An 18,877-nucleotide genomic window follows, 5' to 3' on the forward strand; every position below is an offset into this window, starting at 1 on the left:
AAGAGTACAGACCAGACTCATTGATGAAGATTGTAAGAGGATGTACACTTGACAATGTCCTGGAAAACGGGACCTTGATTTGTTTGTGTGTAACTTTGTCTTCTTTATGATGTAAACCTACCGGGGAGGCTACGCTGTAGCCCCCTTGGCTTTTGTATTCGTCTGTTTTAAGTGGTTGATAAAAACTGTTTGAGGATGAGCGTTCTGTAAGGGGGAGTAAAACTCCCCCTTGTCCATATTAGTAAAGTTTTGTTTGTCTTCATCGTCTATAGTAGCAAGTGTTTTCTTGTAGTATGTGCTTGAGATTAAGAGGTCTGCTGGATTTGTACCTTTAGATGCGAGAAAATACTTAACATTTTGGACCTCCGAATACAGCGGGGCACCTTTTATGATCTTATATCTTTAAGTTGTTCTCTGATCTTAAGCAACGTATCCTTTATATATTCGCTATCCATTTCACCATTTAATGTTATTATCATCTCTAACTGTTCTTTAAATGAGTTAATACAAGTGACAATGGTTTTATATTCGTCTTTTCTTTTGCTTATGTTTAACTTAGAAGACAAACCTGTTATTATAGCACTTCCAGTTGCAAGAGACGTTGTTAATATCGAGTAAATTGTTACAGGTATAAAAATATTAATAAACCCAGTTGTTGCAGAAAGTATAACCGACAACGTGATCAAAGTGTAGTATGCATATCTAACAATCCGTAGTTTTCTCTTTTTCTTCTTTAAACTGTATTCTAACTTTTGAATGACATCTTCCATTAACTTGATTACTTTCTCTCTTGGAATATCTCTAGGTAAATCAAACTCATTCATTTATTATATAATAAATGGCTAAGGTATTTAAGCTAACGAGTGATACTTCTGTTTTAAAGAAGAAACTCCATTACGAATTAGACAACAAGAGCAACTATTTAAGTATAGGACTAGTTGGGTTTTACAGTACATATCTAACTCCAAACATAACAACAGAAAAAAACAGTTTCTCATATGGTGATAAACAAGTTTTTATACCAGGAGGGTAATACAGCTTAAACAGTCTTAATGAATATTTAAAATCTCAATCCATCAACATAACATTATCAGAAGATCATTTAAGAAATAGAGTTAAAATTGAAACTGATAGTAATGATGTTACAATTGGGAGTATAGGCACTGTCCTCGGGTTTAATGTTTTTGAAGTTTTAGAAAAGAACAAAACACATATGGAAGTAAGTTGCCAAAGTTTCATCCGTTTGATACTATAAATGTTCACTGTAATATAGCAGATGGCATGTTTGTTAAAGATACAGAATACACACATAGAGAAACAGGAATTATTGCATCATTCAAAACAGATGCTGAGTTCAAACATAGTATTATTTACGAGCCTACTTATCCATTATTTTTCCCTATATCTAAAGACAATGTTGACAATTTTGAGATAAGGATAACAGATGAGAATGATTCCTTAATTGATTTTGGTGGAGCAACAACAACTGTACTTTTACAAACTAAGATTTTCTCTTAAATAAATAGGAAGATGTGTTCTATTAAAGGTTGTATGTTTAGTGTTCCTTATAACGAACTAAAGGATCTAAATATTGATCATGTATTAACAAAGAAACAACTTAACGATAAATCTAAGAAAATTAAAGAAGGTAAAGGAATGAATTTAACTTTAACTACTGCACAAATGAAAAAGATTAAGAAAGAGCATATGGGTGGTTTTATCTTTACAATTCCAGCCATTCTAGCAGCTTTAGAAGCAGTTGGCTCATTAGCAGGTGGTGCAGCAGCGGTTACTAAAACTGTACTTGATGCTAAGAAGAATAAACAAGAACTTGAAGAACAAAAAAGACACAATATGGCTATGGAAGAAAAGCAGGGAGCGGGTAAACCAAAGAAGTCAAAAAACTAAAACCATTGACCAACTTCGATATAGAGAGGTTGGCTAAAGAATTAAAGATAAAACGATTTAGAGGTGTATTTATGAGTGATGAACTTCCACAAAAACCTTATGTAAATGAGTGTGGTGTAGTTAACCTTGATAAATCAGAAAACATTGGTACTCATTGGATATGCTATTGGAAAGATAACAACATAAAGTACGTGTTCGATTCTTATGGTGGTGTTCCTCCTAAACAACTAGTACAATATCTTGGTACCGAAAACTTACTTTACAATGACGAACGAATACAAGACTTTAACTCAGTTATATGTGGTCATCTTTGTGTTAAGGTTTTAAATCTTCTAAATCACGGGTATTCTTTTAGCGACGTTATGTATATGATTAAAAATGATTAAGCGCTTTTATGGTTTGTATCCATAAAAGTTTTATCCATCTCTTAAACTCTTTGGCTTTGGGCTTCTTTGATGATAACACTAAGGAATACAGACCAGATTCGTTGATGAAGATTGTATGAGGCTGTGAATTAACAGGTAGCGTTTCCTGTACAACCCTCTTTATATGTGACAGTTGTGTTTTATCATCTTCGTCTACATGATCTTGAATAGCATTTCTTGGTCGTGAATACTCTAAAATTGTGGCGACGTCTTTACGAGATAAGGATATCCATAAAAGTTTTGCTTTAAGATAAATATGGAAGCTATACACAATAGGTTTTTAGATTATTTTGAGAAGTATGAGGATGAACTAGATGCACTAGATAGATATATTTTTTATCAGTATTTTCAGCATGTTAGCGAGATAGACTTAAAAGATAAAAACAACGTATATAATGTTATTGATTTATGGAAAATGCTAATACCAAAATTTTTGTACACGGAAGAAGAGTTGGAAAAGTTACGTCCAATAATTACCGTAAAGGAGTTGTTATCAAATTATAGCTCTAGACCATTAGAGTGCAGTAATTGTGGTAGTAAGTCATTAACAAAAGGTATGAGTAGATACATTTGTGACGATTGTTCTGTAGAGAGTGGTTGGGTTTACAGTACTTGTGAAGAAACGAAAGCTGCTTGCGTAAGAAAACCATGGTATGATACTATAAAAAGATTTAAGTTACAGTTATCTCGTTTGCAAGCTTTACAGGATAGAATTATTCCCGAAGAGGTGCTCAAGGTGTTAAATGATAAACTTAGAGATATACCAAGAGATTTAATATCAACAAAAGATGTTCTAGAAGTACTAAAGAAAAACAAATACACAAAATATTATGATGATGTCTATTTAATACACTATCACCTTACCGATCAAAAACCATTAAAATTACAACATATGGAAGAAACACTTATAAACGATTTCGAAAACTTACACGAGGTCTTTAGGGAGCTGTATCCGGAAAGAGCATTGTTTATTAACCTAAAATGTGTATTGTACTATCTGTTGAAAAGGCACGATGTTCATGTTGATATCGATTTTAAACACTCGCCTAGACAAATAGAGATGTTAAAGAAATGTTTTGAAAAACTAGGATGGGCATTTTCTGTATAATAAATGAGTATGGATATATTTGGTAATGTTAAAGATAGAAAAGATAATGTTGATATTAGTGAAGAAAAATTAAAATTGTTGGAGAATTTAAATGATCTTGTTAGCGTAAGTCAACTTAGATCAATAGAAGCCCAATTAGAGAACGATAGAAAACAATTTGAAGATGCATTAGAAACGTTACAAGACACATACATAAAGAAAGAAGATATTGAAAAGGCTAGGATGGATACTACTAGATTGATTATGCAAAAAGAAACCATGCCTCTACTATATCGATTAAGAGCTAAAAACGTTAAGGAGCCAATCTTTAGAACATTTAATCTCTCTAACGGTTACAAATTTCTCTATAATGGGAAAATAATGCACATGGACTTAAGTTTGGATAAATACTTTCTAGATATATATTTGGGTGATACTTTGATTAAAGAGATACCTTTTGACTTTAAGAAGAACGATATAATTACGATTAAACCAAATAAAAATTCTGCTATGGAAGAAGAACAATTATTGTTTGTTGTAATGTACATAGAAAGAGAGCTTTCCTAAAGACGTTTGCTATATAATAAATATGGATATCTTTGGTAATGTTAAAATGACATCAGAGTTAGATAATACAGTTGTGAGAAAAGATATTGCTATGTTGAAAGAAGAGCTTAACTTCATCAAACGGAGTTATGTTATAGAGCTTCCAGGTCGATTGATATCAGAAAATGTTGAAAATCCGTTCTTTTTAATACATAATCAATCTATCGCATACAAATTTCTTTATAAAGGTAGGATAATGCATATAGAGTCATCTTACAATACGTATTATATAGATATATATTTAAATGATTCTCTAGTTGAAACTTTTCCATTGCACTTTAATACAACTGATAAATTAGCAGTTAGACCATCTAAAGATTCTGATCTGAAACATGGTAAATTACTATTGCTTCTTATGCATGTAGAAAGAGAAGACGAAGATAGTGATGATGATGATGGTGAGAATGTTGAAAGCATAATATTAAACAGCGATAGTTATTGATTTTCTATATAATAAACAGGATGTATTGTGTTAAGTGTAAGAAATTGACAGATACGAAGAAAGATACTATTAGAATTGAACAAACAAAGAATGGAAGATATCTACAGAAAGGTATTTGTTCTGTATGTGGTATTACTAAAACCCGATTCGTTAAAAAGCCTGATTGACTAGAAGAAGATAAAGGTGTTAGAGAAGACATTATAGAAGAAATTCACAAACCATCTAGAAAAAACTTTGACAGATTAAGTGTAGTTATAAAAGGTATCGATGATCTTTGGCAAGCTGATCTTGTAGAAATGGATAGTGGAGTATTAAAAGGTGTTTCCAAATTGAATAAAGGTTATAAGTATCTGCTAACGATTATAGATGTGTTTTCGAAATATGCGTTTGCTGTTCCTGTTAAAGATAAGAGTGGTAAGAACGTTACAGAAGCATTCTAATCCATATTAAGAACGAGAAAACCTAGCAACTTACAAACAGATCAAGGTAAAGAGTTTTACAATAAAGAGTTTAAGAAGTTAATGGATGAAAATAAGATTAATCACTAGTCAACCTATAGTGGTAAGAAAGCTTCTGTTGTTGAGAGATTTAATCGAACACTTAAACAGAACATGTGGAAAAGGTTCACAACACAAGGGAATTATAAATGGATAGAGATATTACCAACACTAGTTAAAGAGTATAATCATCAAATTCATAGAACAATTGGTTTAAAACCTATAGAAGTTAATAAGAAGAATGAGCGAACAATATTGGAGAAAGTGTATCAAAAAGAATATAAGCGTGTTAAGCCCAAATACAAGTTAGGTGATCATGTTCGTATAAGTAAATCGAAAGGGTTATTTGAGAAAGGATATACACCTAATTGGTCAACAGAAGTATTTGTTATTAGCGAAGTTATTCCATCTAATCCGCCTACATATAGAATTAAAGATTTAGAAGAAGAGGATGTGCAAGGTAGATTTTACGAACCAGAACTATTAAAGACGAAACACAAAGATGAATACTTGGTAGAGAAGGTGTTGAGAAAGAAAGGTGATAAAGTATATGTCAAATCGCTAGGGTTTGATGATTCACATAATAGTTGGATAGATAAGAGTAATGTTGTAATGTAAATATAAATGTCTTTTATGGTTATTATGCCATAAAAGGTTGGCTTAAATGAAATAAGGGGGGTAACGAAACGATACCCCCATAACATATATTTCCAGATCCGGTAATCTGGGTCTAGAAATTATCAAAAAATAAGAGACTCCCAAAATTCTGGGGGTCGCTCCAAGACAAAGTTACATACAAACAAATACGGGTCCTCGAAACGGGGACCCGCGTTAATCCACAACAACATACAATCTTCATTAACGAGATAAGCGGTCTAGATATAGACCACTTCAAAGAAGCGGCGTATGCATGTTTGAAAGGGGTCCAGTGCTGGTGGACCCCACGAAAATGAAGTTAAAAATAAAAATTTTCTATATAATAAATATGGGTACTATGGATAGTTTTCTTAGTTTAAACGATATTTGCTATGAACAGATTAAAGATGGTTACTGGTATGGTTTGTTTGGTGACTTTAGACTGATTATAGATAAGAAGACTGGTTACTTCAATGCTACTAAGCTGTGTCAAGATGGAGGAAAGAGGTTTGGTCATTGGTTAGAAAATAAACGATCAAAAGAACTAATAAAAAAAATTAGAAGAAAAGTATCAGTCTAAAAAAATATATTACATGATTTTAGGAGGAAGACCAAGGATAATCACGGGTACATATGTTCATCCAGACTTGTTCCAAGAAATAAAAAGATGGTCTCAATTGAAAAAAGATAATGATAAGTCAGGTTTTGTTTATATAGCAACTACCAAACAGCACCAAGACAAGAGCATATATAAAGTGGGTTATACAAAAAACCTTGAACAACGCCTAGGTCAGTTTAATGAGTTTAGACTTGACTTCGAGCTATTTTATTATGAAGAAACGTATAAGACAAATGATGCTAAAAAGTTAGTCACTTGTGCATAAACAATTAGATGAATTTAAATATGAAGGTGAATTTTTCAAGTGTGAACTCAACACGATCAAAGAAGTTATAGAAGAAATTCAAGATGATGAAGTAATCGAAAAATTAAAAGGATTGGAGTTAAAAGATGAATAGGCGTAGAAAAGGTAAAAGGTAATGAGTTTTGAACATCCCTACCAGAAGAAGTTTTGGTTACAACTGGGGGTCCACCAGCACTGGCCCCCTTTCAAACATACAGCCTCATACAATTTTCATCAACGAGTCCGGTCTCTACTCATTCTTATTACAACTTTTATGGTATAGAGTTCCACAAGGCTCTTTACGGTGGCTTTGTCGTTATCATGATTAAGAGCGACGACTACCGCAATGGATTCATCAACGCAACTAAGCTTTGTAAGGATGGTGGAAAGGAGCTAAAACATTGGCAAGAAATTAAACGAAGTAAGAGAATGATTAAGGTATTTGGTAAATTTTTCCTCAGTCGACTTTCCGACAATGCTAATATTTATACAGCTATACAAACACAAAACGAAACACCATCCAAGATGAAGCTAGGAACTTCAGAAACTCGTCTTACACAGTAAAATTAGCAGGTAACGAAAATGAAGTTAAAAATAAAGATTTTCTATATAATAAATATGAGTACTATGGATAGTCCTCTTAGTTTAAATGATATTTGCTATGAACAGATCAAAGATAACTATTGGTATGGTATCTTCGGTGATTTCAAGTTGATTATAGATAAGAGTACAGGATACTTCAATGTTACTAAGTTGTGTCAGAGTGGTGGTAAGAGGTTTGACAACTGGCTTAAAAATAAAGATTCTAAAGAATTATTGGAATACTACAATGAAAAATTAGCTTCCTATAATTGTAGGAGGCTAAATTTAACGTATTATATAGAACCAAAAGGTACAAACGAGAAAGATTTATTAATTTCTGGCACATATGTATACAAAAGAATTTTCCTAGATATTGCTTTTTGGACATCACATGACTTTTACGAAAAATGTTCTGTAATCATCGAAGACTATTTCGTTTCTAATTTTAAACAGATTCAAGAAGACCAAGAAGAGTTACAATCAAGAGTAGAAGAGATAGAACAACAAATGGTGCAATTTCGATTGTACAATCAAGAACTAGAAAGCAAAGTTGATTATCTTAAAACAGTTGCAGCACCATATACAGAAGATCCAGGAAAGATACATAGGCTATTCATTATCAAGAAAAACCTTACTAAAGAACAACTTGAAAATATACTCTTTTACTATGACGAAGAAGAACGAGATCAAAAAGAAAGAATAGAACGATATAAGTATTGGGTTGGAAGAGTACAAACATGCAATTACGAAAGTAGGATTAAACAACTCAAACTTAAGTATCCAAGTATGAGTATTCTGCTTAACGTTGACGATCCAAACTCTATCAACTTATACAACAGAGCTAAAGAACGCTATGATGTTAAGATAACTTGGCACGGTTCGCATATGAACACAGATTTAAGTGATATAGATCTTGTTGACAGGTTTATTCAGTTAAGAGTCATTTAAGTACGAGAAACTAAATATACCATTGCTTTTATGGGTTAACCCATCAAAGTGCAATTTAAGTGTTATACATTACCATCTGCTGCAACAGTGAATGCTACATTCAACATATCACCTAAATTGGGATTATTATGATATTTTCTTATTATAGCTCTCCAATCCACAAAATATTTATATGCATATATAAAGTCTATAGATAGGTCTTGATAAGTTGAAATGTTAACCCAATGAACTCTGCTTTCAAACTCTGCAATAAATTCTTCTGTTAAATTTTGAGACATTGAAATCATTTCCCAATCTACTTTGTCAGCGTAATCTCTTATATGGTTTTCTGATAATTGACGAGTTCCAGATATGTACCACCAATTAACTCTATCTGCATGTTCTCGTATAAAGGCTTCAGAGAGTTTGTTTTTATAAGATATAACATCAAAATCAACTTTATCTATAAACTCATTAATAAATTCTTCAGATAGCTTTTGGTTATACGATACTTCTCTCCAATCAACTCTATCTGCAAATTCTCTTATAAAGTCTTCTGATAAGTCTTGGCTTCCTGAAATAATCTCCCAATCAACTTTATCAGCTAATTCTCTTATAAACTCTTCCGATAACTTTTTCCATAACCATATTTCACTCAAATTAAATTTCTGCAGATATTTACGTATGAAGTCTTCTGTAATGTGATCATAGTTATATTCCCCCTCATAATCATCATAGCCTATAGATAACCATTGTTCATCAGTCAGTGAATCTAATATCTCATCTGACAAGTTCATAACGTTCGCATAGAGAATGTTTTGTGTAAGAAATGAGTTGTTTTCTTTAGTGGCCTTCTTGAACAAATGATCTAACATACCTATGGACACGCTAAAATTTATTTTGTCTTCATCGTTATAACCACCAATATCTAAATGTTTACATACACAATCAAATATAGGTTTGTAAGATAATATTTCCTTAGCACTAGTCATGTTTGTTTTTTATTCTTAGATTTAAATTTATTTCATTTTTGTTGGTTTTCTATATGACAAATATGGAGAAAGAATTTGATATATTACATGATAGACTTAAACTAATTCATCATGATCTTAAACTCTTAGCAGCACTACTAGAGAATCAAATACTGTTGAAGGAAAAAGAATTATTAATAATGCGACAAAAAACATCTGATTTGAGTAGTGATGATGAATATAAACATGGTAGTGATGATTATGATGATGATGATGATGATGAGTAAGTTTACAAAAATGATTTAATTTTAATATGTGTATATGTGACTTTGATGGGTTAATCCCATAAAAGCCGTGTTCTAATACAACGCGTAATATGTAGACAATGGCAGGAGTGTACAATGTTAAGCGTTGTATTAGGACAAATGAAAATGAACTGAAATAATCCAGCGAAGATAAAAATTGAAGAGTAATAAAGATTTTCTATATAATAAATAGGATGAATAATTATAGTAAATTTACCGTAGTAGAGTTAAGGCGACAATGTAAAGAGAGGGGAATCAGAAGATATTCCCGATTAAGAAAAGCAGAACTGATAGACCTTCTTAAACAACATGATGATGAACAAAGCAGAAGACAGATTAGAAATATATACCCATTCCAACACGAAGTATTTGAAGAACCAAGAATCAAAGTTGAATCACAACCAATCGATGTAAAACTTAAAAGCACAGCATTCAAATCAAGATTAGAAACATGGAGATTTATAACAACTTATAAAGAACATGATCCTCTAGAACAATATATCAATTCGACATCAAAAGCTTTAATAAATAGATTGAACATCAGCTTACAAAAACATGGATCGTTAAAGGTTAATCTCCTAATAAGCTGTCAATATAAGAAAGGTAAAGAGATTCAAGACATTTACTTCAACATTAATAACAAAGAGGTATTCCAATCAACCAATCTAAAAGAATTCATAAGTGATGCTAAACAAATATTACGAGCAAGAATGGATGAGTTCCAAGCTAGAGGTTCTGGATGGACTCTTACAAATATAAACTACTTGGAGTTAGCTCTTAATAAATATGCATCATATAGAGGATCATCATACATAGAACTACCAAATGAAATTAAAAGGAAAAAAGCTGTTATCAATGTAAAGAACAAAGATGAAAAATGTTTCTTGTATTCAATTGCCTCTGCATTGCATCCTGTTGAAAAACATCCACAACGACCACCAAAGTACAAGCAAGTTGTTAAAGACTTAGAAACAATATTAAAAGATATTCATTTTCCTGTAAAACTAAGTGACATCCCAAAAATTGAAAGACGGCTCAATATATCATTTAACGTTTATACATATAGTGATGATAGAAAATATACAATATACGTTTTATATCATACTAAAAACAAGAAAGACATCCATGTGAATTTATTATATGTAAAAGAACAAAATGAAGACCAAGTTAAAACACACTATTGTTGGATTAAAGATCTAAGTAGATTAGTAAGCAGCCAAATAACTAAATGGAGAGCTCGAAAATACTTATGTGATAGATGCTTGTTATATTTTTACTCACAATGTGCATTAGATAAACACGAAAAAGATTGTTCCACTCACGAAGCTGTTAAGATAGAAATGCCACCGAAAGATACATACGTTGAATTTAAAAACTATCAATTTACGATGAAATTGCCATTTACGATTTACGCTGATTTTGAATGTTTGCAACATAAAGTTATGGGTTGTAAAGAATGTTATCCGGATAACGAGCCATATACCAAAAAATATCAACAGCACAAACCATCTGGATTCTGTTACTATATTGTAAAAAGTGATGGGAGTAAAACTAATCCTGTTGTGTATAGAGGTAAAGATGCAGCAAAAAGTTCATAAGAATGTTAAAGAAAGAAGCTAAACAAATATCAAACATATATAGTCAAAATAATGAATTACCATTACCATAAACAGATAAAAGAGTTCAACCAATCCGAATCCTGTTCTTACTGTAAAGTAAAATATACACCAGAAAACCACAAAGTTAAACATCACGATCATATAACAGGAGAGTTTGTAGCTGCATTATGTAACAACTGTAATTTGAAATTTAGAATACCTAAGTTCGTACCAGTGATTATACATAACTTATTTGGATATGACTCTCACTTGTTTATAAAAGAGCTAGGATGTAATAAAGAACAAATAGAATTAATACCTAATAACGAGCAACGCTACATATCATTCAGTAAAAAAGTTGGAACTATCAAATTAAAATTCATAGATTCATTTAGATTTATGGCATGTAGTTTAGACAAATTATCATCAAACCTAACGAGAGAACAAATGGTGCACACACAACACTTCTATCCTGATGAAGAACAATTTAACCTTGTAACAAGAAAAGGTGTTTATCCGTACGATTATGTTAACAATTGGGATAGGTTTAGAGAAAGAAAATTACCACCAAAGGAAGCATTCTACAACAAGCTTAACAACACACATATAAGCGATGAGGATTATAAGCATGCAAAGAAAGTGTGGAAAACATTTAAAATTAAGAATCTCGGACAATACCATGACTTATATCTAAAAACTGATGTGTTGTTATTAGCAGATGTGTTTGAGAACTTTAGAGAAACATGTCTTAAAGCTTATGGTCTCGATCCAGCTTGGTATATGACAGCACCAGGTTTAGCTTGGGATGCAATGTTAAAGATGACAACTATAAAACTAGAGTTATTAACTGATTACGATATGGTATTGATGATAGAAAAAGGTATAAGAGGCGGGATTAGTCAATGCTCAAAAAGATATGTGAAAGCAAACAATAAGTATATGGAAGATTACAATAAGAATAAAGAAGATTCTTACTTAATGTATCTAGATGCCAATAACTTGTATGGGTGGGCAATGAGTCAATATATGCCGTATAAGGGATTCAGATGGTTAAGTGAAGATGAGATAAGAGAAATAGATTTCACAAATATACCTGATGATTCTGATACTGGTTACATATTAGAAGTTGATCTTGAATATCCTAAAGAATTGCATGACTATCACAAAGACTACCCATTAGCACCTCAAAACATGTGTCCACCTGGTTCAAAACAATCAAAACTCTTAACAACCCTATATGGCAAAGAAAAATATGTAATTCACTATCGAAACCTAAAACAATGTCTTTCACTTGGATTAAAACTTAACAAGATACACCGAGTAATAGAGTTCGAACAATCAGATTGGTTAAAGAAATATATTGATTTAAACACGCAGATGAGAACTAGAGCAACAAATGACTTTGAAAAAGACTTTTATAAGCTCATGAACAATTCAGTTTTTGGAAAGACTATGGAAAATATTAGAAAGAGATGTAAACCTATAAAAATAGAATGTGATCCAACAAGAGTAGAAAAACTAATTGCTAAACCAAATTTTAAAGATAGAATTATTTATACTGAGAATCTATGTGCGATCATAATGAATAAAACAAAATTAACTTTCAATAAACCAATATATGTTGGAATGAGTATCTTAGATCTATCGAAATATTTAATGTACGACTTCCATTACAATGTGATGAAACCAAAATACCAAGACAAAATAGAAGTATGTTATACAGATACTGATAGCTATATATACCATATTCAAACAGAAGATGTGTACGAGGACATGAAAAACTACATTGATTACTTCGATACCAGTGACTACCCTAAAGATAACAAATATAAGATACCGCAAATCAATAAGAAAATACTTGGTAAAATGAAGGATGAGATTAAAGGCACAATCATAGAAGAGTTTGTGGGTTTAAGAAGTAAGATGTACAGTATAAAAGCACCCCAAATAGATTTAACAGATAAAGACTTTAAAGGTAAGTTCGATAAAGAAAAGTGTTGTAAGAAAGCTAAAGGTGTTAGGAAGAGTGTTGTGTATAAAGAACTCACATTTGACGAATATAAGGACTGTTTGATTAGCCAAAAAGAATATTATAAGAAGATGAATTTGATTAGAAGTTATAAGCACGATTTGTACAGTATAGAAGTAAATAAGTTAGCTTTAAGTTGTGTGGATGATAAAAGATGTGTTTTAAAGAATGGGATAGATACTCTACCATGGGGACACTATAAGATAGAAGAGAAATAGTTTTAGATTGTAAGTTTTTAGATGTAAGTTTTTATGATTTTAAATGTCATAAAAGCATATGCGCAGTGCAATTACCCAATCTCGCTTTATGCTATCCTTCTGTGTTAAAGTGTAATGGTCAGTGGCGGATATGTAATTTTTGGTAGTTAGGGGGTGGGGGGAAAAGTGGGCCAGAAGTTAGGTACCCAATCTACTAACGCTTTAGATGAGTGGTTAGCGATGTAGTTCCATAATCGGGAGATCCGTGTTCGATTCTCGCCTTCGCCGTTTGCACTTTTTAAAATGTTTCATTTACAAGGCTGAGCTCCAGTTGCATGCTACTAAGTGAAAGATAATCTCCAGTGGAGAAATTCAGTGATGATTTAATCCTGAAAATAAAGGAAAGAAGAGAAAACGAGTTACAGAGTTAATTCTGTTAATGGTTCTATATTTGATATTAACCGTTAATTTCGTGCATTTTTAAGTTCTTTTCTCCTTGTGTCTCAATGTGTAAATTTGCACAAATATTAAACAAATCACGAACCCTCAGTTATATTTGCAACCTAAGCGGAAATACGCTTAGTACGGGTATGTTCTCCAACTCGTTTAAGTGTTATCGAATTTTACATTTTTAATATTTACAAATAAGTTACTGCATCACAATATTTAACATTTTCAAAAGTCATTTAACGACTAATGAAATCAGACAAGTTCTTCTTTCGAAGTAACATTACGTATCAACCATTGGCACCGAAACCTAGGAGCTGAAGCCCTGTTAGACTCCTAAAATTTTTATTAAGGGTTGGGTTCTTCCCCTCAGTGATTAATCCAAACTTTAATTTATTTGCAGGTAGGACTATTGTTAATATTTTTAAAGCTCAGCACAAGGCTTTGTGTTTATTTTTAAAAAATAAACTAATACATATATCGTATAATCTATCTGTATATTATTTGATACATATATATGTATAATCATTTGAAGTAAGTTAAGGTGGATCACTTGGTGTTCTCGGTGAAATGCTAAACGCTGCTTGAATAGTGCAGCATTGCCAGAGAGTGTCGAGTGTTTACTGATGCCAGATAATAAAGGGAGTAATTATGGAATTCTGCTTAGATACTTACTGGAAAAAATATTTTTCGACCATTACCGCGATTCCTCTTCTCGAACTGCAACGCTAGAATCCAGGAGTTTTCTTATTGTGACTACTACAGTGAATGTACAAATTTGGCAACAACGCATTATGGCGTTCTGCGCTAGTTTCGTCTCAAAGTCTATTTGCTTAAATGTAAATTAAAATTTAAATAAAATATGAAACATAACACGAAAAACGGTCAAACAATATATATATTTCGTGATAAGATTGTTACTTTAAAATACTTTACACACACAAATAAACATTTCATAAAACTGAGCTGTTCTAGTAAGATCTAACAGCAATTGCCATCTTGTGTGCTTGTAAAACGAATCAAGTATTTTCTTTTATTTGTTACATTTTCGATATCAGGAGACACACCAAAATGAATCAGTGTCTTGTGCTGTAGCTGAAACAATACTATATCTTATAGTACAATATTTATAATATGTAACGTTTCATTGAGCAGTAGTTAAGGGAATGAGCTAAAATATGTACTGACTTCAGGGTGGTGATCCGCCTTAACTTGTTTATATAATCCCTTATTTGAGTTAATTATAAGATTATTTAAGTTCCCCGACTGTTATATTGTCATCGGCGTCTCTGGTGTCCGTATATGTTTTTCTGGCACTGTGAGTCCAAGTATGCAAAAACTCCCTTTTGTGATTTCGTCAGCCAGCGTTTTGCCTCACTTCTGCACTGTTAAATGTTTATTTACTAGTTATAACATTCCCTTACTTACTTGGTAACTAACCTAAGTCAACAGGCTTCCGGTTTTAGCTATTTGTTTACTTCACAATCCATAATACATCATTCCTTAGTAACAAACTTTCTTTCTAAAGACCATCGCCATTTACATCTCTTTTTTCAACTCTTTCTTTTCTTTTTCAGGTGAGTGCATGTGCAAAAAACCATACCTCTTTCTGCTCTCAACATGCACAAAAACACACTTTACGATTTGTTCTTTTAAAAGGTGGGGGCAACTTTATGCTGCTGTTCTAGCTACTCTGCCAGGCGTAATTAATCTGGGAGCCGGCGTTAGTTGGGTTCTCTAACTAACGGATTTTGTACCTCAAGAATTTCTGTGGCCCGCTGTACATAATGGATGAATTGCCAGCACAATGTGAGATCATTAAGGATTTTGCAAGCACTTCTAATGGGGAGTAATCTTGATATCGTTAGTAGAAAAATATCTGTAATTACTTTTGTGCTTGGCTCGTCTGAGATCAACACGATCTCAATTCGCTCTTCGCTCATGCTGTGATAGTATGCAACCTGCAACAACAAAGACCAAACAAAATATCATAACGTCATCATGGTTGGTGCTAAAGCAAACATAACTATCCCATTCAAGTAGTGACATTTCGTATGATAATGAAGTTGTACAAGCTCGCAGTTGTCACTGTCATAACCTTTGTAACTTTTCCCTCACTCCTATTAAAACCCTAGTCATAGCTTTGCTACATTGTATATAATTCAACTTTTATTCTAGGGGAGTAATAGAAAACACACTTAGTTAATATATTTTTAAATATACTTTCTGACCACTGAGTGTTACATCTACTTTAATTGCTTTATCACAAGGAGAAACGGAAGAGACGATACAAACTGCAAACTGAAAGAAAAAAAGCTTCACATTTATGCTAAAAATAAAAATATTCTTCATTGTTATTATTTTTATATAGTACTGACAGCACTTAAGTTACATAACTGTATTCTAAATGACACAGTAACTGATATAATAATATTTAAAAAATATGTTTTACGTCTAATGATAACAGATTAAATGATCTTGATTGTACTTTTTATAATTTGTGACTACAACAATTAGAGGACAAATGAGTACATGACGAATTAATTATGTAAAGTTTTACGTAACTTGAATTAATGTAGTGTTACCATGAAACTTATCAAAAGTACGACTATAATGAGTAATATGTTTATTTGTTGTTTTAATTAAAAAGCTTTTGGTGCTATATATATATATATATATATATATATATATATATATATATATATATATATATATATATATATATATATATATATATATATATATATATCAGCTTTACTTCAAACATTCAACAATATGGAAACAAAAACGGAGATATTTGGACAATAGTACAAATTCATTTTCAATATCATCTTTCTATTATTTTTGATTTCACTTGCATTTTTACTCCACATTTACTTTGTTACCGAATTTGTCTTCATCTTTTGGAGATAGTTCTTTTTCGTGAATTTCTTTCTAAACCACAACTTTGTAAATTTTATCCCATCTGTTCTATACTACATTGAAATGTAAACGTGAATTCAATCTCTGGCGCAAATCCCAGAGGGATGAGGGTGACATATTCTTGGAACTGGAGGACTGTCCCCCACAACAATCCGATATGAAATGTGTTTTTTGGGGAGAAATGTGATGGTTTGTTCTTCTTTGCTCCACAGCATTGTTTTTCAACAAATATTTTGAACGGCGCTTTAAAAAAAAATGGGAACGAAAATATGAGGCTCGTCCCCCCAATATTTTAGAGAGATTTGCGCCACTGGATTCAGTACCACAAATAAGTTACCAAACAGAAGTTTGAACATTTCAAATTACTTTTTCTTTCATTAGCGTATAAATACACTTCTAATGCATTGTTTTAGCAGATAAAATCAATAACAAAATGAATTAAATCCAAACATCACAGTACGCTTGATAAACCAATTTGGAAAACATTGAATCATTGAGAAAATTTAAATTTCTCAATTTTACTTAGAGTATAACATAATAGTGTTGATTTTGCATCGTTAGATTGTAGTTATATTTAAAGCAATTAACGTTCATCTATAAGAGTGGTTTTCAACCTAATTCCTATCATGACTCCCATTTTATCACATCCTCTTGCCAGCGACCCCCTTATAATTTCTGGTCTGTAATAAGCTTGAGTGGGGCTTTTAATATAACTATTGTGGAAATCTAAGATATCCATATGTTTTTATAATAGTAGAGTCAATTTTTTTGTAAATACTGGGTACACTAACACTAATATATTCCCTACGATGAAAGTGCATGTTCAAGATGGATATTAAACTCCTTCATTGAAGAAGCCATCAAAGTAACTGATCTAAGCCTGTAACTTCTTAACCAACTAATATAATTATCATGCGGCTCTTAGCAACTGGTTTTCTGTAACGAAGACTTGGACAAGTTCTGGCTGAAGAAGGAGAGAAGAATATCCTGGTCCGGCATCTGCTGCTTTAAAAGTAATAGTTCCATTTGCTGCATCATCATCGTACGTGTGTGTACGTTGTTTTTCTTCCATGGTAAGCGTTAAAACAAAGCCAAGAAATGGTTTATCAGTTGAAAATGACTTGATATTTTGCATCACGAAGATTGAACCGGACATTGCCGCACAAGAGAAATCATACTATGCTCAGGTACGTATATCAGTACCTTTCAATTTTAATTGTATTTCATATATATTTTGTTGCATTTGTATTTTTGTGGTATTTCAAAATGCATTCTCATTAGTTTTATATCCTACCTCTTTCATTTAAATTGATTTTTAAACAACTCTGCACCTGTTAAAAATGTTTAGTAAACCTATTTTTTGTTGTTCTTAACAGTATGTATAAAAATAAAAATATGCTTATCAAAACAAAATCAAAATAATATTTAAAAATATTTTCCGGTATTAAGTTCTAATTATATTTATCTCTTCCGCTTATGTTCGCGATCTCAAAGAAACTCTCTCGTGACCCCTCTAGGGGTTGCAACCCCAAGTTGAGAAGCCCTGATCTATAAATATACTAGTATGTTTTGGTAAAGAAGAAAATATGTTGCATACAAAGTTTAATTTAATAAAAATCTATTTTTTTTAGATCTATTGAAAAACACCCATATTATAAAAATAGTAAACCCACTGATGTCATATCCCTTACTTGGTAAAATAAAAAATTGCACACGACCTATCCTCTACACTTACTTGATCGTAACCAGTGCAAGTTTTTGTAGCAGTTCCTCTTGTTCCTTGAGTTCCGCTTCTATTTCTTCAGGCGTACGTTTCTGCCCTGGTTCTGGTGCCGGAGGAGGTGTATACTTCTCATGAAAATCAATATGCTCTAATTCTCGAGGCTCTAGAACTATGATAAGAGACTCCAAATAATATACAGTGGAAGGAATGGAAGATTTTAAGCCTATTTATCCTTTGCAATGTTTCATAACAGAAAGCAGAAGATTCCGGGAACTCAATAAGTAAGCGAAATTTAATTACATTTAAATTGGTAGGAAAACCACAAATACATATCTGCATGATGTCATTTTTCTGTATAGTTACTGTCCTTTTTAATGTACTTTTCCATCACTTGACAAATGACAAAAAACTGATGAAATTTACAGCAATGCCGTAACAAAACTCTTTGGAGCACCGGTGCAAGAGGATATTTTGAGGCCCCACAAGTAAAAGCAGCAAACACGATGTTACACACACACATACACAGAAATTTTCCTCCAAAAGTAAGCTTAAATAATGGAATAACACAAGATAGAGAGGATATAATTACATACTACAGCATTTCATAATTTACGATAATTTTACAGAGCTTTTAAAAAGTATAGTACCATATCTATCGTGCAAAGTAAGTAAA

At 32.0% G+C, this 18,877-nt stretch overlaps 1 protein-coding gene across 1 annotated transcript in view; it reads right to left on the bottom strand.

Moving 5' to 3' along the window:
- The window catches only part of LOC145676743 (dynein axonemal intermediate chain 7-like), a gene marked incomplete at its 5' end in the record, with an annotated part of 107,099 nt that extends 88,672 nt beyond the window's left edge, over window positions 1-18,427 (bottom strand). The window contains one exon of the mRNA XM_081747553.1: window positions 18,217-18,427. Within this exon, the coding sequence (XP_081603679.1) occupies window positions 18,217-18,427 (211 nt within the window). The remainder of the gene's footprint in view (window positions 1-18,216) is intronic.
- Between the last annotated feature and the right edge of the window lie 450 nt (window positions 18,428-18,877).

The sequence above is a fragment of the Thermobia domestica genome, unplaced genomic scaffold (genome assembly GCF_964235325.1).
Source record: "Thermobia domestica unplaced genomic scaffold, izTheDome1.hap1.1 HAP1_SCAFFOLD_321, whole genome shotgun sequence".
Classification (NCBI taxonomy): domain Eukaryota; kingdom Metazoa; phylum Arthropoda; class Insecta; order Zygentoma; family Lepismatidae; genus Thermobia; species Thermobia domestica.